Here is a 27160-nt window from a genome sequence, read left to right as displayed (position 1 = left end):
ATGTTAACTCGTAATTCTTTCGTTGGGAATGCCCTCCTGAACAATATCAAAGTGGAGTGTTAACTCAGTGGTTAACGCCGGTGCCTTTCAATCATAAGGTCCCCAGTTCGTGTCACTCCAAGATTAATGTATGTCGTCCAATTACATTGTTGTTGAAATTGACAATTCATAATCATGGACTTCAAATATGTTCTAAGAGACTGACTTCGGTCAGCTTGCTACTTTGATAAGCCAATATGAGGCTTCTTCTGGGGTTCCTGCTTGCAGGCAGATATTAAATAAATACAAAGCGGGAAAGGGCTATTATGCGCCTTTTTCAGCCAATTTTGCAAAATTACACAAGCTTGTTTGTTATGTAGGTTTTGGTCTCCATCAATAGACTGTCACAATGTGTATGTATGTATGAAGAGACTCTGGGCAGAGACCTGCAGAAACTGAAAAAATAAATAACATTTAGCTTCAAAAGAACAATTTTTAACAAGTAAATGTTACCTCTTTCATGTGTAATATGCAATACATAATGATGAAAGAAACTTATTGATTAAATGAGGCAATTTATTTTGAGAATATATTGACATAAACATCACCAGTCCAAACTTACAACTTATCAATATTTTTTATTTTGCCAAGGTTATGAGTTCAATTAGACAATTGGAGTGAAAACAAACAGGAAGCAGCCTTGAGGGTAGTAGATCAAGCCTTATGAATTATGAACATGGGTTGACCATTATTTGACATCCTAGAATATTTGTACAAGAGTAGACTAACACAACTGTATTAATCAAACATCACACTGTCATACTGCCACCAGATATTAATTAATGATTCAATATCCTCCTACCATCTCCAGTAGGCTATTGAATCATTAATTAATATATTAATAGTTTGAACACCAAAATATCGTGTTAGCAAATTATTCATCATTGCAGTGAATGAATCTACGACATAGTTTCTTAACTCACTGAAAGCATTTACTCTTCCTTTTGCAGATTCATCACAATGAAAATAAAGTCTGTTACTATTGCATTTGCTTTCCCACTGTGGTGTCTCACAGCTCTGTGTAATGGACAAGAAGGTAACAAACACAGTGTACATATTTTATCATTCATGCTGTTATTATACTTCCCTTCAATCCGTACTTCTCTAAAGAAATATTTAAATTCTTACCTCTGAGTTAAATGTAAGTTTGTTTATAAATAACACACTAAACATATTGGTCAAGGTCATTGTGTAATATATTTTAAAATGCAATCTTACGCACAGCCTCCATAAAAAGCTATTAGATGTTTCTGAGTTATACAGTATTGACACCCTCAATATGTCCAATTGATTGTTAGGTATTTCTAAAATATCAAATGAGAAACAAAGTTAATTTACAGGAATTTGAAATAACATGACTGCAATTTTGGGTCAGTTATTAGCTTTAATGACAACATATATATTGGAATATGACATGGTGTAGTTGTTAGTATACTTTCTTTTCTACCATAGAACAAGTGAGGATGACCATGCTACTGAAAGGACAGTTTAACTCTGAAAGTCCAAACTCAGAATATCAGTGTTATTTGAGTGAACCAGAGAGGGCAGCTACTGTGCAGTCTTTCAGAGCGGTCAATACAAGGAATACTAAGAAGTGGAACATCAATAACCCTGACCCTCCGCGCCCAACTAGAGACAGTCGTGCATATCCACACTGGAAAGTTGAATTGGAGCATAGCCGAAATAACAGTTTTGGTGTTTTTGGATGCAGAGCAAACAAACCAGGAAGAAGACCCACTCATGTAACAGGAGTATTCATGAGATCAGATGGTAAGTCATGATTAGGCTTTTTGCTGTAGTGTCATGAAGGAGTATTAAACCGCACCATCATTACTGGTCTGTGTGATATATATATATAATGCATGAATAGCTTCCTCAAACAGCTAAGATGATTCTGATTCCATTTGGAATATTTGTCACATACTTGAATGTTCTTTCACAAACTGAAGACTTTATCAAGTCTTAATATTGCATCATAAGGGAACATGTGCTTTATATGTTTATGCTTTATTTGAATTATTACCATCATTTACCCACTGTAATGGAGTTGAGTATTGTAAAGGCTGACTATAAAGGATTAAAGCTCTTTAAATGACTTTATAACAGAAACTAGAGCAAACTTTAAGATAGGATTTTCCCAAACAGACCATGAATTTTCCTAGTACTGTTTTGGTACAGTTTTTCTTCACAATGTAAGACCTTTAAATGTCATATAAACCAAAGAACATGGTTGACGGACCCCTTTAATGTGGTATGCCATTACTGAGGCAATACAAAGTTTAGGTAATTCAAAAGTTCAGACAGTAATTAAAGAAAACCATTATTAGTGTTTACACATGTCCAAAAATTGGTAACCAGGTACCCGAGAGCCGTTACCCGGCGGGTATCCAGGTACCCGAAAAAAATGTTTACCCTCGTCTATCGCTATTTTCAAGAAATAATATATTGGATGTATACTAAATTATTTATATTCTTCACTGACAATGTTTTCATGGTCAAATAGGTTTAAGATAAGCTATAAAACCTTCCTAAATAATTTCTATTTGCTTTTGTTTCTTTAATAACGTCATATAATTTACATCACTACTAACATTGCACTCTCGCCGCTGCTTATGTTTGCTCTCCACCTCTATTGGATTAGACCATATACAGTAAATATCCTATTTAGCTCTTAAACAGTTTTTACAACTACTATTATGCAGGCCAAGGGTTCGCATTATCCGCGCGATTGCACGATTCTTGCAATTAGATTGCATTTGAAATGAAAGCTTAGTTAAAAACCAATTGCGATTATTATTTTTTAGTTTCCCCGTCTGTAAATCCATATTAGCAACATTTTGCAAGTTTCCTTGTCAGTCTTCCCTTCTATGAAATAAACGAATGAAAGAATAATAATCGTGAGAATTCTTTCAATTTCTCTCACATGGTAGCCTAATACTACACTCAGTCAATGGGTAAATCTAGCCTAACCATCTGTTTATTCGCTGAAATTGTGACGCAGTTATATGATATCAATGTCAGAATACTTTCAATATTACTGTATTCTTCGACCACCCATTAGCCTAACAACTAAGTCAATGGGAAAATCTTGCCTAACAATCGGTATGCAAAAAGAAAACGAAAAAAAGTCACACTTTGCGTCGGACTTGGGTAATAAAGTAGGAACCGGGTAGTATCGCGTCGGGTGGGTACTCTGGTACCTGGATACCCCGTGCAAACAATATAATCTATGGGCTTTTTTAGGCAGAGTAATTTGTCACAAGGGCCCTGACATGATCATAAAATCGGCTGTCTCTCTCCCAGTGAGCGGTAATAGTTTACAACTTCCACCTCCCATATTTTAGAGTATGCTTGTACATGATGTGGTACCATACTAAAAAAAAGCCATGTACGCTTGCCAAAGTATTAAGTTATAGCATGTATATACTCTATGTTAAACAATATGCTTTCAGCCAGAAACTTTCCCAAGAAACAAACTTAAACTGGTGATAGCTGACACAATGGCCTTCAAATTTTCATATCATGACCATGGATATTTTTCTATTGGAGATAGAACTCTTTTACATTTATACATAGCTGATTTATTCGGTGAGAAATAAATTTTCTGCATCGTTGTCCATTTTCTATGAAAGGATCTACAGTTGGATTGCCCAACTTTACACATTTTACCTCTTCAGTTTTCATTGTTTTTGCATGCATCAGACAAAACACCTGACATAACATGGACAGCTCAGAAATGTAGAACCTGTATTTATCAAATTGTGTGATGCAGTAATCAATTATGTTTTCAGCCTCAATCCTTCATTTAAGTTGTAAAACTTTTCCTTGCTAGCCTATTGCCGCAGCCCCAAACATTAGTGTTTCAACTTCCTTTACCGATGAAAACCAAGCCATGAGATTTCACCCTGTATACATGGCAGACTGCAGATTAAAACAGGGTTGTACCACTGCCAATTAGCTGTCTACAGCAGATTAATTTACAATTTAAATGATTTGGACCCCTCAAACAGTCTAACTCTCACCTAAGTTGTACAGTTATATCTGCAAATGTCCTACTTTGAGCTGTCATAGTGTTAGCAAGAATGGGAGCTGACTTTTAGACATGTCTTTTAAATGGTTGTACAAAACTGTGCCTTTTATTTACCAAAAAGTTGTACACTTAAAGGGTGCACTTTTGATTAGCACATTATAATAGCAAGCTGTCTAATTGAACCAAACATGGTCAGTAGGAACATAAGTAAGTACGTATAATTTGATGGCAAAAGTTAAAGGTCATTGTAGATGTTAAGGTCCTCACCATGTAAATTGCAAATCTCTAATGTGTTATCATATATAGTTATATGGGATGAGGCCAGTAAATATGCGGCTCTCCCTCCCGTTGTATTTTGTCTCCATTTCTAGCTACTGCAATAAAGTTTGACATTTTAATTTCAACTTTCAGCTGATTTTATCCCACTCGATGGCCTGTTTACACAGACTGTGGATATTGGAAAATCTGATGTTAGTATTGTTATGAGTCAAAGAAGAAGCAATCCGCAACGTCCACCTAGGTGGATTAAAGATGGTTTTCTAAGTAAAGACAACCCGAATCATGGACGTGCTACCTACATACTTGGACATCCTGCAAACACTAATGATGCTGCAGCTTATGGATGTTTTCTCAACTTCGAGAGGGATGATGCAAGACATGGCATACAGTTACTGATAGTGAGAGGTAAATATCAATCCACATAGCTCTTCTATTTTATACTTGGGATGAGGGATGGGGGAAGGGGTGGGAGAGGTGGTTGGAAGATATGGATTATTCGTTGCCCTGATTTTCATGTTCAATGATAAAAATATAAATGGAAATGTAAGAATGGGAAGATTAGATTAGATAAAGCTACGAAGTGCTTCATTAAAGGACAACTGTGACGGAATCATCAAATGCAAGATGTACATAAATGATATTTCACTCATGGAATCTATCCCAATCTTCGGCTTAGTCAAGTGAACATAATTTCATGGAAATAAGTTGATACCCAAATTAAACTTGCTCTTTTATAGTAACTTTAAGCAAATACTTTGCTTTAATATATATATATATATATATGAAACAAAAATTTAATGTTTCCTACATGAGATTTTGTGATGGTTTACAGTAAGTTCTTTAGTTAATTTGACATGACCATAATGGCAAAACTGCTTTCCAATCCCAATGACTTTTGTCTTATTACATTTTCACGCTATGACATCATCACACAGGGAGGCTCGACCATTTGCTTGCATACAAAGATCTGCAAGTATGCATTTTGGCAACCATGAAGTTGAGAAGAAGTTTATAATGCCCCTTTTCGCTTTGGGCAATTCCACGGTTACAGTGTGACAAAAAATACACATTTAGTCATTTCAATTTGGTTTTTCTCAGAATATTGAATGGATATCTTCAGAATAAGTTATCAGTGCAAAAGGGGCAACAATTAACTTTTGAAACATGCATAATTTTTTGGAGATTTCAATGTCAATTTTTGAATATTAATAAAAATATGCTTCGGTTACAGTGTGACATGAAAAATACCTAGGTTTTTCACCCAAATGCCCTTCCTTAAAACCCTCTGAAATTAAAAGTGTACCCCAATTGGAAATACATACATTTTATCCAACATAGTCTTAACTATCATGTGATATGAGCAAATTGACAGACTGACCATTTAAACCTGAAATACTATATCATAAAGTATCAATGCATGGTTACAGTGTGACGGTTACAGTGTGACAAAACGTTGCAACACAAGATGTATGTCACAAAAGCATGTAACATCAAGTTATATGTTCCCTAGAAACAAGTGTGAGTAGGTAATAATAAAATTGAAAGATAAAATGAAAATGTGTCAATAAAGAAGGAACTGCTAGTGTTATAATCTGACTAGAAGCTTTCAAATTTCCTGAAAATAGTATTAATTTTGATATTAATTTTAATCTAATTAAAATAATTTTAATCAGTATAGACCAATCATTCTGATATAACGTCTGTAAGTGATCCCATTACGGTCTCATGAACTAGGAATTACAGGTTACACTTGCATATTGTTTGTATGCAAATTCAAGACAGGACAATCTCTGTTCAGTTGGCCTCATGAATAGGGTTCTGGAAGTGGTATCTCTCACGGTTATCCATTGTGGGTGACGGCAATTTCCTTGTGATTTGGGAATTAGCTACCCATCCATGCTTATCCGTACATTCCTTAGCAACAAAGATCAATCCCTTGCTGTCATATTTGTGCAAGTGGGTGACACAAAACTCTACCACACCATCATCCACATGTTCTTCTTGAACTTGAGCAACATAGGCAAATCTGCCAGAGGTCTTCTTTGCTCCCATATACTCAACCAACACAAAGTCCCCGAGCTTGATTGATTGTGGAGTGATCTCAGAATGATCACTACTGGTGGGTAGTTTGTCACCGTTGAGTACATCGCTGTTGTCCAATGGTTCAGGTGGTTGCTTTTCCCTCTCTTCTCCATTGACATAGGCTCAAGCAAATGCATGATCGGAATCGGTCAACTCCACATCTGACTTCAGCGAACTCATGTGGTACTCTCCTCTTCCTGCATACATGGCATGGCAAAGCACATGTTTCCTGACTGGGATGACAATGTGGGTAGTATGGGTTGTTGGTAGTGGACTGACATCTGCCCATCGGTTATCCAAAGCTTCCTTAGCATCCTCTACTTGTTGGGAAGGGACAAAGATCACTTTTATTGACTTCCCCTTAGCTGCTGCTACTGTACCTCCACAAATGACTAAGCTTCATGCACATGTGCTCCCGTTCTCATGGCTGTCCACACTAACCGCTTCACTCAGTGGAGTAGGAAGGTACTTTTGAGTGTGGGGGGGGGGCTGAAGACCGATGGCCGGTCTAGGGGAGGGGTCTAAGGGGTCTATATTCTTCACTGGGGGGCTGGTGCCCCCAACCCCAGGTTCCTACGCCCTTGGCTTTACTTGACCACCGATCCCATCGACCACACCCTTGCCATGGCTTATGGCAAAAAGTTCCATGATGTTTGAACTCATATGTCTCTCTGAAGTGGGTGATACACGAAGATATACCGTTGTTTGAACTGGCTGGCCGCTCCGTCTGAGAGGAATGACAGTGACTTCAGATTGGGGCACTGTATCATGACATCGTTGATGATCTTATCCAGGAATGTGGCAACGGCAAACTTCCCTTGCAACAGGTCATCACTCACCATAACATAAGACTGCACAGTATTTGCATCACAATTAGCACATGCAGTGAACAGTGTAACTTGTGAATGGGCCCAGTGCGCACTCTGGATCTCATCTTGCTGGATGATAGTGAAGTTTTAGTGATTCTCTATAATAGCAGCAAGAATTATCTAGGACTGAGCTTTCAATAAACCAATATCACCATGCCAACCAAGCCTAATGGGGACCCAGGTGTATACTTCATGTCACAGATGTAATAGAGGAAAGGTTCTAAATTGAATGCTGGTTTCCCCTATAGAAACACACTGTTGGTCACACTGTAACCAAAAAAATGTCACACTGTAACCAAAAAGTTACAGTGTGACACATTTCATTTTCCCATTATTCCCACCCAGAGGGTACTACAGTAAAACTATCATGTGCATTTTATAAGTGCCTACACAGTTGATTTTGAGAAAAACAATCAGTTGATTACAATTCCAATTTTTGGAAATATTAAGAAAAAATGGCATTTTTCGGTTACAGTGTGACACTTTTTCAGCAAATCAACATTTATGTGTGTTCACTGATGCATGACAACATGTAAACCACCTAAAATGGCTTGATACACTTAGCCATAGTCTCATACTATCCATCAGTATTTAAAGTCACCACTTTTATTGTTACAGGACTGATTTGTGGGGATTAATTTTAAGCTAATTTTAGTGTTGATTTTTTTTCTAAAATCGCCTATTTTTACATAATCCCTAATTTTGGGTAGTTTATGTTAAGAGCATGGGGAAATAAAACACATATCTGAAAAATTCACACTTTTAGCTTCAATTTGATACCAATTTCCATAGCAGTTGCTTAATTTTAGTTTTGATGAATTTGTCTCCTCTGGCCTGGAATTGCCCCTTTACAAAGTTGGTCAAGTTTAGCTTTTGACCTCCATCGTGAACATTGACAGTATTAATAATGATTAAAGTGATATTTATTATTAATATTAATAAAATAAAAATAAATTAAAACTGTTAGCAAACTGCTTATCCACTAGAGAGAATGTGTAAAAGTAACTTGGCCTAACGTTCCGATCCCTCCACTGTTAATATCCTACCTCTCCTCTTCCCCCATTGCTTTCTTCTTTCCATCCCTTGTCTACTAATCCCCTTACATATATCGCATTATGTTCACCGTGCTCGTTAACCTGTCTGTATTCTGTGCGTGTTTTTGTCCTTTCTGTTACTGTTACTTAAGTTATTTTGACATGACCATAATGGCAAAAGTGCTTTCCAATTACAATGACCTTTGACTTATTACATTTTCACACTATGACTTTAGCCCACATGGACATGGGCGGCGATCATGGGGGAGGGGGGGACGGGGTGGGGACACGTCCCCTAAATATTTAAGGTGGGGCGATATAGTATCTAATGTCACCCAAATATTTGCTGGCACAGTTTTTTTTGTGTGGCTATAAATAGAAAATAATGCTTGAGATTATTTATCCAAATCATATTTGGCGGTGGCTAAAACTTCATCCAACACATGCTGCATGAGGTAAATGACTCTTCGTGGTCATTTCTGTGACCTGTGACCGTGTAGCATGTTGTAACTCATGGTTATAATCATAATGTCTGTACATCTCTTGTGTATGAGTGTAAGTACGTACAATCATATGATCTACATCGATAAGGGTTCACTCGGTTTCCATTTGCCTGTTTCCTACAAGATTTCTAACGACAGGCGCGTAGACAGGGAGGCGAACGGGAGACCGCCCCCCTCGAGCATTTTGTTGTATTTTTGTTATGATATCGAAGTTTTATAGTAGCCATTATAAGAGGATTAATATTCGTACACCAATAAATTAACTGTTTCTGAATTTTCGAAAATTTCCTGACCAACATTCTTCATCATATTTCCTCTCTAAGTATAACTGATTGATTATGACCTACTGTACCACCTAGACCCTACATCATTTACTAACAACATGTTATGGGACAAGATCGGAAATATTGAAATTTACGTTATTTTGGTCTCGATTCGTGCACGGAGCAGAATGTAGATCAACCAGAAATCATGCACTGAGCATAAGTGTAACTGCAACGACAGTACAGTACGAGTACTACATATGATATAGTACGGTGCCGGTTAGGGGAATTTGCGGTGAGCGGTGTGTTTGCGTCATAGAAACTGATCCCAATCAATTTCTATGGTTTGCGTATAGACTACCGAATGAACATTCGTTTCTTACAGAACTACAGTTTCGTGCATGAAACCTATGCAAAAATGTATTCTTCGAGAAAAATGTTATACTTACCACAAATATATCATACTGCTGTCGATGTATGTAAATATTTTTTGCCTGAATACCAGGTTTATGGGAGGTCTGTCACTTGAAATAAACTGAACGAAAGACACTGGTCACATGACTAAAGAAACCACTATACTCTTTGTGAGTTATAAATCATAAACAGTAATTACAAATGATTGCATCAAATACTGCACTACGGAGCATTTCCTGCCTAAACATTTACCTATACCCGTCTAATCAACTTAGGCCCTATGCAGCACATACGTTAATTCGCTAATTCGTTAATTCGGAATTGGTATTGTTACCATGGTTACTGTGCTGAGAAACATGGAAGTCACTAATCACGAGGGGTGCAAAATCAGCGACCCTAGCAGCCTAACTTGATGAAATTACATCGTGAAAAACGTAAAGAGGGTGTTTTTATTTGAATGTTTTGTAGTAAAAGAACAAACCTAGAACATCAGTTGATATCTTCACCCTCCATAAATGTTTTTGAATAATGATATTTTCACCTTCCATATGTTTTGAATAATCGGTATGGCAACTGGTATTCCACATAATTTTTACCGATTCCAATTATGTTCCAATTATGCAATAATCGGCCCGATTATCGTGAACACTAGTAGAAGGTTTACATGTTGTCTATATCTTGCATATTACCATATAGACGTATAGGGTGTATTACACACAGACCGTGTACAGAGTTATTACACATATGGGGTATGTAACCTACAGTTTTTTATTGCATGGATTTTGTGTTCGCTGATATGGTTTATGTGGCAATTAATATAACAATGGTTATTGTCCATTGCGTTCTTGTGGTATGAACGTATGTAGAGTCAGTGAGGGTAGTCTCCCCTCTGAGTGGAGGGTCCAGAAGGGGTACCGTCATAAAGGGCACACGGTGGTAAATGATTACCACTTCATTCTAGGCACGTTAGGATAGAGTGCTAAGGATGTGAGGAGACGCGCAAGCAAGTCACTCATAAATTTTCCAACCAGTAAGTTTTGGAATATTTCCGTCAACATTTTGTTAACTCTGAAAACATGAAAGTTTTGATATAACCAAAGTGCTCATATGTTTGGCAAAATATGAATGCTTACAAGATGTGATGTGTGACTAACTAAACTTAATAGCCTTTCGGTTGAGTCAATTTGGTTTCTTGCCCAGACTGAACATGACAATTTTCTTTCAACATATACTGTACAAGTTACATCGAAAACAAGCCAATGAGCGCCAAGTTCTTCCCTCTAACACAGTTTGAGCTCTTCTTTGCATGCCATTCATATCCCACTTTTGTAAAATTCTTAGGAAGCTAAATGAGTACAGTATAGTACTTACTGTCTTCCATCAGAAGAGTTACTTGCTCTGTTTTGTTGGAAAGTGTTACCATAAAGTTCTACTGTACATTTCCAAAATATCCAAGTAGGAATTTTTTTTTTTAATTTTATCACCTGGTGTGATCATTTTTATCAGTACACAAATTTGAAGTTGAAAATTTGTTACAATTGTATTTTAGTGGTATTGTGTAGGGACTCAGCGTACACACCAAGAGCAAATATAAACACGTATGCCTGTATATGCACTGTATGCGTATCTATTTTCCTGTTTTTTTTTTACTTACTTAAAGATCTATATACAGTTCACTTTATACACTACACAAATGAACTCACTCATAACAGTATTCCTTAAGAGATATGACAAGTTGAAATTCATAGAAACCTAACCTGCAAGACAATGCAACATCACATGAGAGTTACGAAATAGAGGTTGTTTACTGGTCACAATATGTACTGTATTGGGTACTCTATCTGAAAACATGCCTGCAGAAGTACAATAAAATGAGCTCTATATGCTTTAATTCATGAGTGAAAGTCTATAAAACTTGTAAATATAACTCAAAATGGGAATTTGTATTGAATTCATATGTATGTGGTTCCTCTGTTGTGAGTACAAGGACTTATTTTATAGAGGCTGAAGGTTAATTGAGTTCAACAGAGATCAACATCAGGAAGCTTTATAGGCACTGTCACTCCAGAATAAAAAATTGGACAAGGTTCATATTTGATAATCTATTCATCTTAGTAACTGCAGGGACCTTATAGTCTTATTAAGGAGGTCAAAGGTCACTTCAGGTCAATGGAGAACAAAGAATGAAATTGTTGTAGATTTGCAGTAAATAGCTGTTGCTCTTTAAATTAAGTCGTTGCACTCTATTCATTGATCAGTTTTGGCCACAATTAAGAAAGTCAGAAAGTCAGTTGGATGATAACTTCTGAGAGTACCACTGCCCATCAATATGGGGGTGTTTAAAGCATTTGCTTAAGAATGGGCTTCAGCCAGATTTTGTTATGAAACATGTAAGCAAGTTTTAGAATGTCGGAATCAATTTGTTACTCATTTGTAATGTTAGAGGTTAAATTTAGAGCAGATACATGCTGCTAATCAAAAACAACTTAAAAGAGTTTTTCCTGGCTTGATATTGGAAAATGTTTGTCAATTGTGAGTACATGTTTGGAATAATATATGACAGTGTTAACTGTGGCCAAAGTGTGTGAGCACCATGACAAAGTGAAATTTCAATTGAGCTACCCTATGATGTCACCATCAGTGATGTTCCAACTCGATAGATCTAATGAGAGGTCCAATTCTTAATATCTTGTTACACGATAACTTGTAAAGTAAAATAAATTCAATGTTACTGACTTTCATTATGGCAAATTCAGTTACTGCCGTCATTGAGTATGTTCCTGTTAAATGCCATATACTGATTTTTATTGTTAAAAGCTTCAGCTTGTTTGCTCCTTTGGTTTCTCTTTCTGCAGATTACGACTAGACATAGCATTAAGCTACTGTCGGCAATTATTGCAAACTTGGGGGCAGGATTCATAATGAAACTTTGTGTGCTCATAAGAAATATGAAAAGTGATGTTTCATTGCTATCATTAACTTCAATTTTCAATTTTGATTTCAATTTTAAATTTATTAGGGATCGATAAATGTCTTTTGAGTATGTTATCCCACAGGATGGAATTATTCGAAATCATATAGCAGCAATATCATTTGTAGAGTTTTGAACTAGTTTTAAACTAAAAATGTTGGTGCAAATAGCTGCATTGGTAACATTAATCTCCCCACCAGCACCATCTGCTCATTCCAATGTGACTAGAACGTACATTAGGACTCTTTATTCAGCATATTTTTTTGAGAAGATTTCTGTAAACATCTGTTTCTTGGAATATCTTACTGTACCAGTATATTTGTGTATTGAACGGTTTTTCCTTTAATTTTCAAAATCAGCTTGTCCAGAAGGCACATGGGGCAGCCGATGCTCTGGGTTCTGTGGTGATTGCTATAACGGAGGCATTTGTGATGAGATCAGTGGAAAATGTATTTGTGCTCCTGGATTTAAAGGAGATGAATGTCAGACTGGTAAGAGAAACACTTAAATGACTATGAAAAATATTGTAAAAATCATTTTTGAACACATATACAGCAATTTATTGCTGATTCATTTTTGGCATGAATTGGGACAATGTTACCATAAAACCATTTACCATGATGTTGAAATATTTAAAATCACTTCTATGCCAAAATGCTTGTGAAATTGAAAAGATTTGTTTTATAATTTGTGCTTTTCTGATATTAAGTAAACTACATGACACAACGGCATACTTGAAGGACAGAATATTCAGAGTAGCGATTGAGGAACAAATTGGACCTTCTTTGCCTTGCTGCTCTCAATCAAGAAAATTAAAAATTCTGAGGTCTGAGACATGCTGTAACTCTTTGATGTCAAACTTGAAATCCAATAAGCATTAAGCCAATGCTACTGCTTGAAACACATACTGTACTTGCATCATACACTGTCCTGTTTATTAATGTGAATTTGAAGTATCTGAATATCTCAGTGTCTAAATACATTGATCATCATTTATTTAAATATTTGGCAAGTTTTATTGAGAAAATGCTCAATGATCTCTAAATCAACAACATTCAGAAAATAATTAATTGACCCAGATCAACTGTGACTACTTGCTGAAGAATTGTACTTAAACTGTATAGCTTACAATTTTCTAGGCATATCATGAAATTTCGTGCGATATGTGTTTTAATAATAATTATCTGCTGTTCATTAAGTAGTTGAATAAATGTAAGGTATATAAGGCATGATAGTACAAGAAATATCATATAAGTTTCTAACATGGTTCAGTTACATCTAGTAGTATAGTACATCAATGTACGTATAATATGAACGAAACAGGAACATTTCTTGTTGTCTGACATCATGTGATAGAGATGATTTGCTTGGTTGAGTCTTAGATATAATGACAAAGGTGTGATTTGAATGCATATAATTGTTTGGGTGAACAAAATTGTCACTTTATACGAAAATGTTAGTTCTATCACAGTAATCTCTCTTTCATCAATTGCAAGGTGAAATATGTGGGTGACAATGGAATGCTAAAATATTCAGATAAATGCAATATTATACAACCTTTAAGTTCTGCATTCAATACTCTGTGCTAAGCAGCTGCACTGTATTCTGTTCCCATTTGTGGTTTGGAAACAATTTTGTCTCTGTTTTGTCACTAGGTTGGAAGTGAAACAGCCAATTAATATATTCTAGTATGGAACTGTTTAAAAAGACATGTCCCAACTTACGTCTTGTTCATCTGTTACATATATACATATATATATATATACATATATATATATATATATATATATGGAGGCTATATAAGAAAATATAGGCTGTAGTATCATTGCAGTCAAATAGTTGTGCCATAATGAAGAGACTCATACATTCAGATTAAGTTTTGTCTGCCTCTCTTTTAGCTTGTGGTGGCAATAAGTTTGGACACAATTGTGAATTCCAGTGTAGTGAAACTGATATGCCCAATCGATGCCGTAATTACCTCTTTTGTCTGGTTCATCCATTTGGCTGCAGATGTAACACTGGCTGGAAAGGACTCAACTGTAATGAACGTTAGTATACAGAAATTACAGCTATTGATGTATAACAACATTAAATGTGATAAATTTACTAAGCTCTTGGAACATCTTCTTAAGGGAATTGATAGAGAACGGTGTAAACATGTATGTTGAGAAGAACTATATAGTACCTTGAAGAATACTGTTGAAACAAAATTAGAAAATTTAATACTGTTAATGTAATCGGCAGTATGACAGTATGTATCAAAGTAATGCGATATGAATCTTTCAGCAACTTTTTCTCGACATCACTCCATTTTGAAGACTGCCATTGAACTCATTTTAGCCATTTTGTAATTTAATGGAGACTGGGCAGAGGGTGCGCTGGTGAAAGGTTGTCAATATTTGAATAATTATAAATTAGTTTAGAAATTAAAGTTATGAATTTCTTAGTAACGTAAGGTGTTACTGAATGCGTGATTGACAGTGGAATCATGAAAACTCTAGTGGCAATGAAGCTCAGAAACCTTAAATTTGCTTAATCAATGTACTTTTCACAAGGACTCATGTGTTCTTATAATATATTGTTTCATATGTTTTGCTGATAAATAGAAGAAATTGTTTTAATATAAGCCAGCTTTATTGGCATTCTTTGTTGTTTTACGACTGTTGGTAATCTCTGTGCTTTATATAGGCCTATATGGTGATGAGTCATCATTGCAATTGATGTAGTCTATTGTGATAAGTTCCATGACTAGTAGCTCTATGTGTGGTTAATGTGTTATGAACAGTAATATTGTTTGTTTCCTAGTATCAGATTCACTTTATGGTGTAAGCTTCATTAGTCGGAAATGTAAACAATCCATGATGTTGTATAAAAATCTGCTTGGAAATGTGAATTTCATCTGCTCAAGTTTCAGACCATGGAGTTTTTCAGCCTGGTCTTATCTTGGTATTTTACTAGATGCTTGTGAAAGTGGGAGAGGGCAGGATTAGCATAGTTTTGGTCTCTGTTTTGTATGGAAAGTGAAGATTTCCCAGACGAAAATAATTCCTGGCTTTTAAGCAAGAGTCAAGAAAACCCCGGTTTTCCCTGGATATCCAAGCTTTATTCCTGCCTCAGGTAGCCAGGAAAAGCCAGGACTTTGAAAGTCCAGCCTTTTCCTGGCTTCACCCAGCCTAACAAGTCCACACTAGGCAGGAAAAGCGAGGGCAATGCTGTCCTGGCTAGGCAGGAAAAGCCAGGACTTTGAAAGTCCAGCCTTTTCCTGGCTTCACCCAGCCTAACAAGTCCACACTAGGCAGGAAAAGCGAGGGCAATGCTGTCCTGGCTAGGCAGGAAAAGCCAGGATTTTGAAAGTCCAGCCTTTTTCCTGGCTTCACCCAGCCTCACAAGTCCACAATAGGCAGGAAACGAGAGTGGAATGCTGTCCTGGCTAGGCAGGAAAAGCCAAGCTTGCCTTTTACCCAGTATTAGCTAGTTGTAAGATGGTCAGCTCTTACATAAAGTTTTCTTTTGTACCATAGTTTTACTTGTTTATTAGTTCAGTGCTCACTGTACAGAGGGCTATACATTTGTACAGTATATTTGTAAGTTGTTTTGTGGTCGGGGGGATTAAGATTTCTCTCTTCTGGGTTGCTAAGCAACTATCTTTGTTCTTCCTGGAAATTAGCTCTCACAGGAAAAGGGGTCTGTGTATATATATTATAGGGACAAAAGAGTTTTGTGAGGGTATAGGAAGTTAGGCAGTTGGCCATGAGTATTGGAGCAAGACAGTTGCAAAAGAGGAGAAATATAGTTTTAATGCTGGATAGTTTGTTTTAAACCTTAATTTACAAAATCAAGTTACTGTAGTCCTTATTATTTTTTGGAAGGAGTGATATTCACCTGACAGTCTGGCACGCATTTTACTATAAAGGACATTATTTACTAAAAAGGATATTATTTACTTAGAGGATATTATTTTACCGTAAAGGATATTCTGGGACACCATTTGTTTAACTGACATTATTTTACTGCAAGGATACCCTGGGACACTATTGCTTATTAATTAAAGGATACTATTTTGTTGGGATTGGACATTTATCATACAATTTATTCTGTTCAACTATACTGATGTCGTGGAAGTTGTTCTTCCTGGAAATTAGCTCTCACAGGAAAAGGGGTCTGTGCATATATATTATAGGAACAAAGGAGTTTTGTGAGGGTATAGGAAGTTAGGCAGTTGGCCATGAGTATTGGAGCAAGACAGTTGCAAAAGAGGAGAAATATAGTTTTAATGCTGGATAGTTTGTTTTAAACCTTAATTTACAAAATCAAGTTACATGTAGTCCTTATTATTTTATGGAAGGAGTGATATTCACCAGACAGTCTGGCATGCATTTTACTATAAAGGACATTATTTACCATAAAGGATATTATTTACTTAGAGGATATTATTTTACCATAAAGGATATTCCAGGACACCATTTGGTTAACTGACAGTATTTTACTGAAAGGATACCCTGGGACACTATTGCTTATTAATTAAAGGATACTATTTTGTTGGGATCGGAAATTTATCATACAATTTAATCTGTTCAACTATACTGATGTCGTGGAAGATCTGTACCTGATGTCACCAGCATGCCAACTCACCAGAACAGATTTATAAATTAAGTGTATTTACTTTAACATTTGGGTGCACCTCACGACTCTAAGTCATTTGATTTAATTCTTTGACTGGGCCCAGATCAGCTGTATATTGTTTGTTATTCATAATTATAATTTATTTTGATCCAATCCAGTTGAGTGTTCCATTTTTATGTGTCTTGTTCTGTGTTTGGTCATCACACCAAACCCAGAGTTCTCTGATCAAGAACAAACATTTATTTTCAGTGGCTAACACCCTTACATATAATTCATGATTTTAAGTTATGAAAATTTCCTATACCACAAACACACTTAAACCTCCTATAAGCTAAAAGTAACTGCCAACTAGCCAGCAAGATAATTTATATAGGGTAAGCATGGACACCTGGCTTTTCCGGGGTAATCCTGGGTATGTATACCTGGCTTTTCCTGGCTCCTCACTGATATAAACAGGGACCTGGCTTTTCCTGGGTAATCCTGGGTGTGCATACCAGGCTTTTCCTGGTTTTTCCTGGCTCTTCACTCACACACTAGAGACCTGGCTTTTCCGGGGTAAACCTGGGTTAACCATCCAGGCTTGTCCGGCCTTTACCTGGCTCTTCACTCACACAATAGAGACCTGGCTTTTCCGGGGTAAACCTGGGTTAACCATCCAGGCTTGTCCAGCCTTTACCTGGCTCTTCACTCACACAATAGAGACCTGGCTTTTCCGGGGTAAACCTGGGTTAACCATCCAGGCTTGTCCGGCCTTTACCTGGCTCTAAATGAGTTATATAAACCAGGCTTTACCGGGCTTTTCCTGTCCGAATTACCATTTTTAAACCCAGGAATTTCCCTGGATTTCCCTGGGTTAAATCCAGGCTTTTCCTGGCTTATATTCCAGGGAATTCCAGGGTTTTCCTGCCTTAAATTCGTCTGGGTTAGCTACAGGTAGATTCTTTGAATATAAAAGTTCATCTTACATCCTGTAATTGTCAGGGTATCTTGGAGGGCAAACAAAAACTAGTTGATATTAAAGATATGTATCCTCACTAAAACCTTAGTATACTGTGAATTGTATTGCCTCGGCGTTCACAACTTTGGAATACAAACATTTTCACATTAGACAAACATACCTTTACTTGTTTGGGCATAAGGAGAGGTTGTTACTGTAAAATAAACTTTGTCATAGGTGCATGTATGTATATTAGTAGGGAAAACTCTATAAACAAGATGTCAAATGCACGCATCTGCAACTTGTGGAACACACATATAGTCGAAACCTACATATGAGCATCTCAATTGATATGTGGCCATCCTAAGGAGTGGAATTGATTACATAATGAAAAAAATACTCCACCACAGATATCGGCTTTTATGTCGCAATAAGAATGCTAGTAACGTTGTCATTATAAGCTGTACGGTTTTATTTTCATTGGCATACAGTCTGTTTTTCTCTTATGTCTCTAAGCTTATCTTGTGATTCATTTTGGTATCCAGTTTCTATTTTCACAGCATTTATTTACTACTTTGCTTTTTCTTCTTTAATTTTATAGCAGAGTAGGTTGCTATGTTAACTCCATAAGTTGCATTTCTTTGTTAAACATAGCATGTGATCAAGGAACCTATGGAGCCAGCTGCCTACAGACCTGTCACTGTCAGTCTGGCCAGTGTAACAGATATACAGGATTCTGTACAGGATCAACCGGCTGTACTGATGGATGGAGAGGGACTAATTGTCAACAAGGTTAGTTGGATAATATGTACCTTTGTGTCAAAGGGAAGACATATTTTTTGTTATATTAAAATAATATAAATGATACACATTTTTTAATATTTTCTGTTTGTATATGGTTGGTGTGAAAAAGATTTATATAAAACCCTTTTTCTTCCTTCCACAATTCTTTTGTATATTTTCACCATCAGTGTGTGGTGCAGGAACATTTGGAGCCAACTGCCGTGAGACCTGCCACTGCCTCTCTGGACAATGTCACAGTGAGTCAGGAGAGTGTACAGGCAGACAGAGAGGATGTACTAGGGGATGGAGAGGGAGTAGTTGTCATGAAGGTGAATTGAATTGTTGGAATTGTTGAATATGGACATATTTGTTGAATATTTGCATGATACACACATTTCAATATTTTCTGTTTGCATTTGATTGGTGTAAAATAGTTTTATAAAAAACGTTTTAACTTTTCTTCCAAAACTCTTTTGAATGTTTTCACCATCAGTGTGTGGTGCAGGAAGATTTGGAGCCAACTGCCGTGAGACCTGCCACTGCCTCTCTGGACAATGTCACAGTGAGTCAGGAGAGTGTACAGGCAGACCAACAGGATGTACTAGTGGATGGCGAGGGAGTAATTGTCAGGAAGGTAAATTAAATTGTTGCAATTGTCGAATAAGGACATTATTTTGGCATATTTGCATGATACACACATTTCAATATTTTCTGTTAGCATTTGATTGGTGTAAAATAGTTTTATAGAAAACGTTTTAACTTTTCTTCCAAAACTCTTTTGAATGTTTTCACCATCAGTGTGTGGTGCAGGAAGATTTGGAGCCAACTGCCGTGAGACCTGCCACTGCCTCTCTGGACAATGTGAACGTGATTCAGGACAGTGTACAGGCAGACCAACAGGATGTACTAGTGGATGGAGAGGAAGTAGTTGTCATGAGGGTAAATTGAATGTTCAATTGTACAATTAGTACATACTGTTTGAAAATTTGATACACACATTTTAATATTTTCTGTTTGTTTTCAGTTGGTGTAAAATAGATTTATAAAAAAAAAGTTTTAACTTTTCTTCCACAATTCTTTTGAATATTTTTACTATCAGTATGTGGTGCAGGAACATTTGGAACCAACTGCCGTGAGACCTGCCACTGCCTCTCTGGACAATGTCACAGTGCTTCAGGAGAGTGTACAGGCAGACAGAGAGGATGTACTAGTGGATGGAGAGGGAGTAATTGTCAGGAAGGTATATTGAATTGTTGCAATTGTAAAATAAGGACATAATTTTGGCAAATTTGCATGATACACACATTTCAATTTTTTTTGTTAGTCTTTGGTAGATGTAAAATAGATACATATAAAACCTTTAATTTTTCTTCCACGATTCTCCTTGAATATTTTTCACCATCAGCGTGTGGTGCAGGAACATTTGGAACCAACTGCCGTGAGACCTGCCACTGCCTCTCTGGACAATGTCACAGTGAGTCAGGAGAGTGTACAGGCAGACCAACAGGATGTACTAGTGGATGGAGAGGGAGTAATTGTCAGGAAGGTATATTGAATTGTTTCAATTGTAGAATAAAGACATAATATTTGCATATTTGTGAACATTATCTTTAATATTATCAATACTTTCAGATCTTTTTCTACAATATACTGCTGTTGTTTCTGCATATAAATCTGTATGAAGCAATGGTGTCTAGCAGTTAATCTGTATGGACTGTATCAATTTTACTCATGTTATTACCTGCCTGGTAGTCAATTATTGTGAATTTGTTAGAATTGCTTGCATTATAAATATTTAGCACATGAGTGCCTTATGAAGTGTTTTGATATCTTTACTTGTAGCTCTTCTAACCTCTGCCCCAGAAGAAGTAACAAAAGGGAGTTTATCAATCACCATCAGCTGGCCAGCCTGGAATGGGAACACCAATGCAAGGGACCCACCAGTCATTGGCTACATTCCATACCATAAGACTTCAGCCACAGAGTGGATACCTGGTAGCTCGGATACTGTACAGACCCTCCAGTTTACCTTCAGTGAGCTCACTCCAGATACAAACTACTCATTTAGTGTATCTGTAGTTATAGAAGGGAACGAAGAAGGTCCAAAGAGTCCAGAACTGGTTGTAAAAACCACTTGTGAAGGTATTTAAGATGGTTGTGAGAATACAAAACATTAATGATGACTGCAACGTATGAATGCAAGCACGTTGTACCTGCCTGTTGTAGGGCTTTTACTTTCAAGCTGGTGTTTTTATGTTGACAATTTGTTTGGTTTGTTTCCTGCTGTTCCTCACTTAGATAAGCAATAGATTAGCCAACAAAACATACTTTCATATTATGACCGCAAAGAAATATGGTCATTGTCAAATGACCTTTGTAATATATTAGGTTCTATTGCAGCTGGATGTTACTAATCACATCCGTTGGGATTCTTGTTTGTTGCATATGACAACAGCAAGTTGTCAGCGCTAAGCACATGTAGGAAACCAACAGTAATCGGTCTTGAGGAAAAACGATCAAATTGTATCACTATGCGATGGCCACCTTAATGATCCCTGTAATAACAGACCTATGCAATTTCAGTCCAAGTATTTGGTAATAGTTAAAGAATTGGGGTCCAAAGTCTGAACGTAATCTGAGTTGGATGTTAAAAAGACAATGAAAGTATAAAAGTTATTTGAGCTACATTCTATCTCCTATTTAACTTTGTGCTGCTTGTAAGGAGTTGCTTGCTTGCCTGCTAATTCCCCATTTCCTTTTTTTTTATAAATAGATCATATAACAAATTTTAATTCCACACATTTCTAAGCTTTGCTGGGTTAATGATCCTGTTATAATATTACTGATGTAAATATATCATATTTTTCACATAGTCCCAAGTAGTCCCACCAATTTGACACTGGAGCCATTTGAAGGGGAACAAGACCGGCTTACCATATCCTGGCAGGTTTGTCTACTTAAAATTGTTTGTTCTCAATTTTGCACCAGCAAATTATATATATTTTTGCTAAAGTGTGTGTGTATGTGTTTCCTGTTGACATGACAGGTGTTGTGTTGTTTACTGTAGAACATTACATAAACCATCTATAGTGCATGAAGTAATCTTTATGTCAGTTTTTTAGCGTTTATGTTATATGATTAGTGTGTAATTTTATCGCTTGTCAGTTTGTTGTCTGCAACCTAAACCTGCACTCATGTGCCACTTAAATTGAGCTTATAGGATAGATTCTGTGAATATCACTGCAATATGATGTTCTCTCCACAATAAGCTGTGTGACCAGATTTGATAAGTTACATCAGTTGGTAGTGAGATGAAAGAAAGTGCACAGGAACATTATATCAAAGATCACATAAGTCTTCAGCAGTTAAAAGAAAGAATGATGCCAACCTGCATCTCTCATGTTGGCTTTTTGAAAATTCCATCAGTTTTGGCTTAATTTTTTTTTTTGTGTCAAGGAGCAAAATTAACAATATAGATAAGTAGGTCAGAGGTCATCAGTAGCTTATTTTTGTGTAAACAAGACCTCATTTGAACTTTTCTTTTTTTCCGCTTTATTGTTATCATGCTTTAGAAGTAACAATGTTGAGAAATTACCTCTTGAAAAGAGTAAACCTAAAATTTGCAACCTGTTTTAATCAAGCAGATATATATTAACAGTAGTTTAGTCAATCAAACATGTCAGATAATTAAAGCACACTAGTCTAAAGAGAATAGCACTTTAAGTGTAAACAAAGGTCCATGGATAGGTGTGAATGCATTCTATATTTACATTTAGTTATCACGTAGTAAGATAATGCAACAGTAGTAACCACGTAGCATGCGTTTACAGAGTGTGAAACCATTACCTTATAATAGGATGCATGAACAAGAAATCAACTAAGGGAAGGACAATCAGGCAGCACATGACCCAGGTCTTTCCTCATGAATTGGTCCTGGGTATTTACATGGAATTGTTTCTCTAACCAGCGAATTAAAATAATATGTCTTTAGATTGCTCATACATCTAAAAGTATACACCTAAGTATACACCTAAGTGGATGCCAAAAAACTACATAGATAATTTGTTGCTTTTTGTTCAAAATATTTAGAAACTCAAGTTTGGGTTCAGTAAGGAATGTTTCATGTGAACTACATAAGGTACAGATATGATGTTTGGTCTTTATATCACAATTTTTTTTTGCATTGATTTCATCCATCAGCTGCTTAAAAAAAAATGAAGAAATAGTTACATAATATGACAGTCAATGAAGGGAAAAGAGAAAAACAGGAACCCATTTGAGAGAAGTTTTCATTTTGGGTGGCTGAAAGTAGACTTTCAAATACATTTTGGATCGTCTGGTTTATTCCAGATGCCATCAAGTCAGGATATTAGATGCAGTTCTGGTGTAACTCAATTGACATTATACTACTCAAATAACAAGGAACCAGGAAGTGAAATGTCAGAGGACATCATAGACGTCAGTAATACCTCCTACACGTTTAATGTCTCATTGAAAGAAGGGGAATACACCTTTCAGTTATCAATGACCACTGCTGGAGGAGAAAGCAATAAATCAAAAGCAATATATCATTCCATAGCAGGTGAGTATACTTGTCCATGATGTACTCTAGATAGTCACTGTTAGCTATAGCACCTCTTAATGTTCATTCATTGATATGTAATCTAAGAAATCAACAGCAAAATTATTCGAAGGAATTATGTTCTATGTCCATTGAAACATTTCATTTCAGTCTCTGACTTGTGTTTAAGATTCATGATATAAAACAAAAATGATAGTTGGTTACAAATGCAAATAAAAGCAGATAGGTTTTATTAACATCATGTAAATAGTGGAAAATGAAAGCAACATGAAAGGAAATCCAGGCAAGATATAGCCACGATGCGTGGCAAGTAATTAAATCATGGTACATGTTCCGTTTTGTCAGATGTGTGTCCAGAATAGACTTGTGGGTCACAGAATGTGACAAATTTGTCAAACTATGGCACAAGACCATATCTGTTAGACGCTTGTTGATTTAGTGATGTTTACATGACTAATCAAACATTCAGTATTATAGTGCATTTTCATACATAGCCAACTAGTGACAGAACACAACAACTACACAATTACAAGATGATCCCTTGGGCAGTGTTGGCAGTGTGTTACATAAATGACATAGATATTTGTAAGAAGAGCTCTTGTTATGGAATCTTTGGCAAACGTTTTGGAATGTTATTTCCTCAATGTGATATTTAAGTAAACAAGAGATGATCAAGTTACATGCAGTGCATAAATATAGTTGTGATCTTTCTCTGCCTTAATATAATATCCCTGTTATCAGGAACAGATAAAGTGAAGTAAATGGTTTCCTGGTGATTCCCCACTGTGTCATAGTCTTTATCTTCTATTCTAGATTAACATGTAACTCATCAGCTGAAAATCTGCTGACATATTCCTCATGGTCGACCTCCTTAACTATGGATAAGATAATTGATCTTCCCACCCCACTCGCTCACATACCTTAATGAGTGTTCTTATATGTAGTTTAATACATATGGTGTGTAAAATGTATACTCAAAATGTCACCTGGTGGGTGGGTCATTGTTTCCAGATTATTTCATGTACTGAAATGAAGAAATCCTTACACCTATGGTTGACAAAGAGCAAACAATAGTACAGGTGAAATAGGATTTAAACCAATGACATATTGGTTACATTCCATTACTCTACTAACTATCCAGCTGCTAGTTGGTAGTGATCCCTATATGTAGAATTTTTGTTTTGCTGGGGAGCCAGTCTGAAGCAACAGTACCTTGCATACCATGTCAGAAAGGATCACATCCGGTTTCATTTGATGCAGACTGTGACAGGGAAGAGATTTTATGATAAATTTGGCTTTATATATATCATTATATAGCAAATGAATATTGGAAACTTGACTAGAAAAATTGAGACACAGGAAAATAGCAAAAAAAATAGAGATAAAACAGGCATTGATAATATATACCCGTGGGTTACACGCCCATATTTACTTATTACTTCATATCTTCCTTTTTCTTTCAGGTGGGGCTAAAACATTTGACAATGGAAGTGGTAATAAAGATATGAATGAAGCTACATATATAATTATTGGAATTGTAATATCACTCACCATGGTCGTCTTACTCCTTGTTATTATGTAAGTAATAACCAGAGACTGTTCCCTTGTTTTTAATTTTTCATAAAAAAAATCATTATTACACTTTACACTTTCTGTAACATAAGTCTGTTATTACCCTTCTATTCATGAAAACCAGGAACATCATATCTTTAAAGATATCAGCTTTAAACTCATGTTTTTTTTATGAAATATGGAAACTAGTTTTATAGTACTCAATTGTCAAACAGCTTGAGTTACATCAGCAATTTAAAAGCTCTTAACTTGAATTAAATTTTTAATGTAGATCATTGTGTGAAATCTTCTCATAGCAATTTTTGTTATATTCAAAATTTTACATAGAAGGATATGAAAATAAGATTTTTTTTTATAATAGATGGTGATAACTTCAAGATGTTTAACTTTGGTCGAAGTAAATATAATAATTCCTGCATAGCCACTGTTTGGTAAATAAACCTGTGTTTTTTAACTATGGGTGAACATGGGTAGTTGAAACATCATCTGTAATCCAGTCTTATGCACAACATTTAAGATAAATGAATGTAAAATGAATTCAGTATATTTACTTCTGTCTCCAGATATAAAGTACACAGTAATAAAGAAGGTGGCTTGAGTACTTGTGAAAAGATTTGTAAGTTTGGTAAGTTTGATGATACTCAAGTTAACTTTACATTTCCTCCTTCCCAGGTCAAATATTTATTTCTAAAAGATATTTAACCCACTTTTTGGTAGAAAAATCAATGGAAGTTGTATACCAAATTGAATTTATTTAATTTTGATTTAACCTACAGACCCTTGCAGTGGAATAGGTTTTTTCCATGACAACTAAATGATTAGAACATGTCTAAAATATCAATTTGGAAGTAGCCAGAAACTCTCTAGACTTTATCTGTTCATGACTCACAGGGTATCTTTCAACAGTCAATTTGCTTTGCTTTGGTGAAACTGTTTTTAAAACCTTTTGAGTAATTGGCCTAACTTCAAGTTATGCAGTAGCAAAGTTCAACAGGATAAAATAGTTACTTCCTTGACAGGTCTGAATTTCAAGTGATGTACATGATCGAAGCTGACAATGGATTAAGTACTAGCTATACTTTGTACAGTTAAAATATAACATCCAGTATACATCACTGTAATGGTCTTGCTTAACAAAAAAGCTCTAATCTCCACAGGGGTCACCACCTCCCCCCTCTGCCAATTTATTATATACTTGAACACTTTCCTGATTAAGTTTACTTACATGGAGGAACATCCTATTTTTGTTTATATATGTAAAAATTATAGTGTGTGTCCTTGTTTTAATTTTGAAGTTATCTAAATATATGCAACACTAAATTCCTTTCAGTTTCCTCCTTGAACCATTTAGAAAAAAAGAAAACAGTTGAAATGTACTTTTGATTCCATAGATTAATGTCCTTCGATACACTTTTTTAGTGGTGTGAGACTTAATACGAAATTTCCAATCGATTTCTTGTCATGATTTGAAATTCAAGGCAATATATATACAGTTTGAGGTTCTTGAGAGAATGTCTATGATGATTTAAATGTTGGGAAATTTCAAATTGATCACAAATTGATTTTTTGTGATTATTAAAGCTTTAGAGGAACTGAGTACCACTTTCACATACATAATTGCCCTCTTTGCAAAGAATGCAGGGAAGATGTAAATGACTGTTAGAATCACAAGAGAGGAAAGAAGGGTCATGGGCCATAGTCAACATTGGGAATTTTAACCTCGGTGCCCAGGGAATATGGTGGCAAATTTGGCACCAAAGGGTTTCTGTAACATAAGTTACCTGTGGAGGTAGAAACAGGGAAGTCTGGAGAAAGTGGGTAGAAATCAAAGGTCGGGAGGGGGGGGGGGGGAGGTTGACGAAAAGGTAGCATGGACGTTACCTACTCCTACAGACTGATCATCTTGGAAAAAAACAAATCTTGTATCCTGTCTGATAGAGCTCATAAAAATTTGATGAAATGATTATAATAGTCACACATGGAATGAGTGTGTTAGGAGTTTTGTACTATATATATATATATATATATATATATATATATATATATATACATATATATATATATATATATATATATATATATATATAAATATTTATAGGTATATCCAGCCAAGTCCTAAAATAACAGTGGGTGTTGCATGTCAGTCTTATCTAACTTCCCGAAATTTGTAAAGCTGCGT

At 35.9% G+C, this 27160-nt stretch overlaps 1 protein-coding gene across 7 annotated transcripts in view; it reads left to right on the top strand.

The window, feature by feature from the left end:
- Positions 1 to 27160, top strand: part of LOC139984666 (uncharacterized) — a 53272-nt gene that overhangs the window by 2129 nt on the left and 23983 nt on the right. For 3 of the 7 annotated variants that reach the window (XM_071998665.1, XM_071998675.1, XM_071998703.1), the window contains exons 2-17: positions 990 to 1075; positions 1492 to 1809; positions 4481 to 4753; positions 12844 to 12975; positions 14383 to 14532; positions 18699 to 18836; positions 19016 to 19156; positions 19321 to 19461; positions 19626 to 19766; positions 19927 to 20067; positions 20233 to 20373; positions 20670 to 20969; positions 21701 to 21774; positions 23178 to 23409; positions 24873 to 24987; positions 25545 to 25606. In XM_071998665.1, the coding sequence (XP_071854766.1) occupies positions 990 to 1075; positions 1492 to 1809; positions 4481 to 4753; positions 12844 to 12975; positions 14383 to 14532; positions 18699 to 18836; positions 19016 to 19156; positions 19321 to 19461; positions 19626 to 19766; positions 19927 to 20067; positions 20233 to 20373; positions 20670 to 20969; positions 21701 to 21774; positions 23178 to 23409; positions 24873 to 24987; positions 25545 to 25606 (2585 nt within the window). The remainder of the gene's footprint in view (positions 1 to 989; positions 1076 to 1491; positions 1810 to 4480; positions 4754 to 12843; positions 12976 to 14382; positions 14533 to 18698; positions 18837 to 19015; positions 19157 to 19320; positions 19462 to 19625; positions 19767 to 19926; positions 20068 to 20232; positions 20374 to 20669; positions 20970 to 21700; positions 21775 to 23177; positions 23410 to 24872; positions 24988 to 25544; positions 25607 to 27160) is intronic. The other 4 variants (XM_071998688.1, XM_071998680.1, XM_071998696.1 and 1 more) reach the window with 4 other exon arrangements.

This window comes from Apostichopus japonicus, chromosome 2 (assembly GCF_037975245.1).
Source record: "Apostichopus japonicus isolate 1M-3 chromosome 2, ASM3797524v1, whole genome shotgun sequence".
NCBI lineage: Eukaryota > Metazoa > Echinodermata > Holothuroidea > Aspidochirotida > Stichopodidae > Apostichopus > Apostichopus japonicus.
The sequence above is the reverse complement of the archived record's forward strand: the minus strand, read 5'-3'. Positions and strand labels throughout refer to the sequence as shown.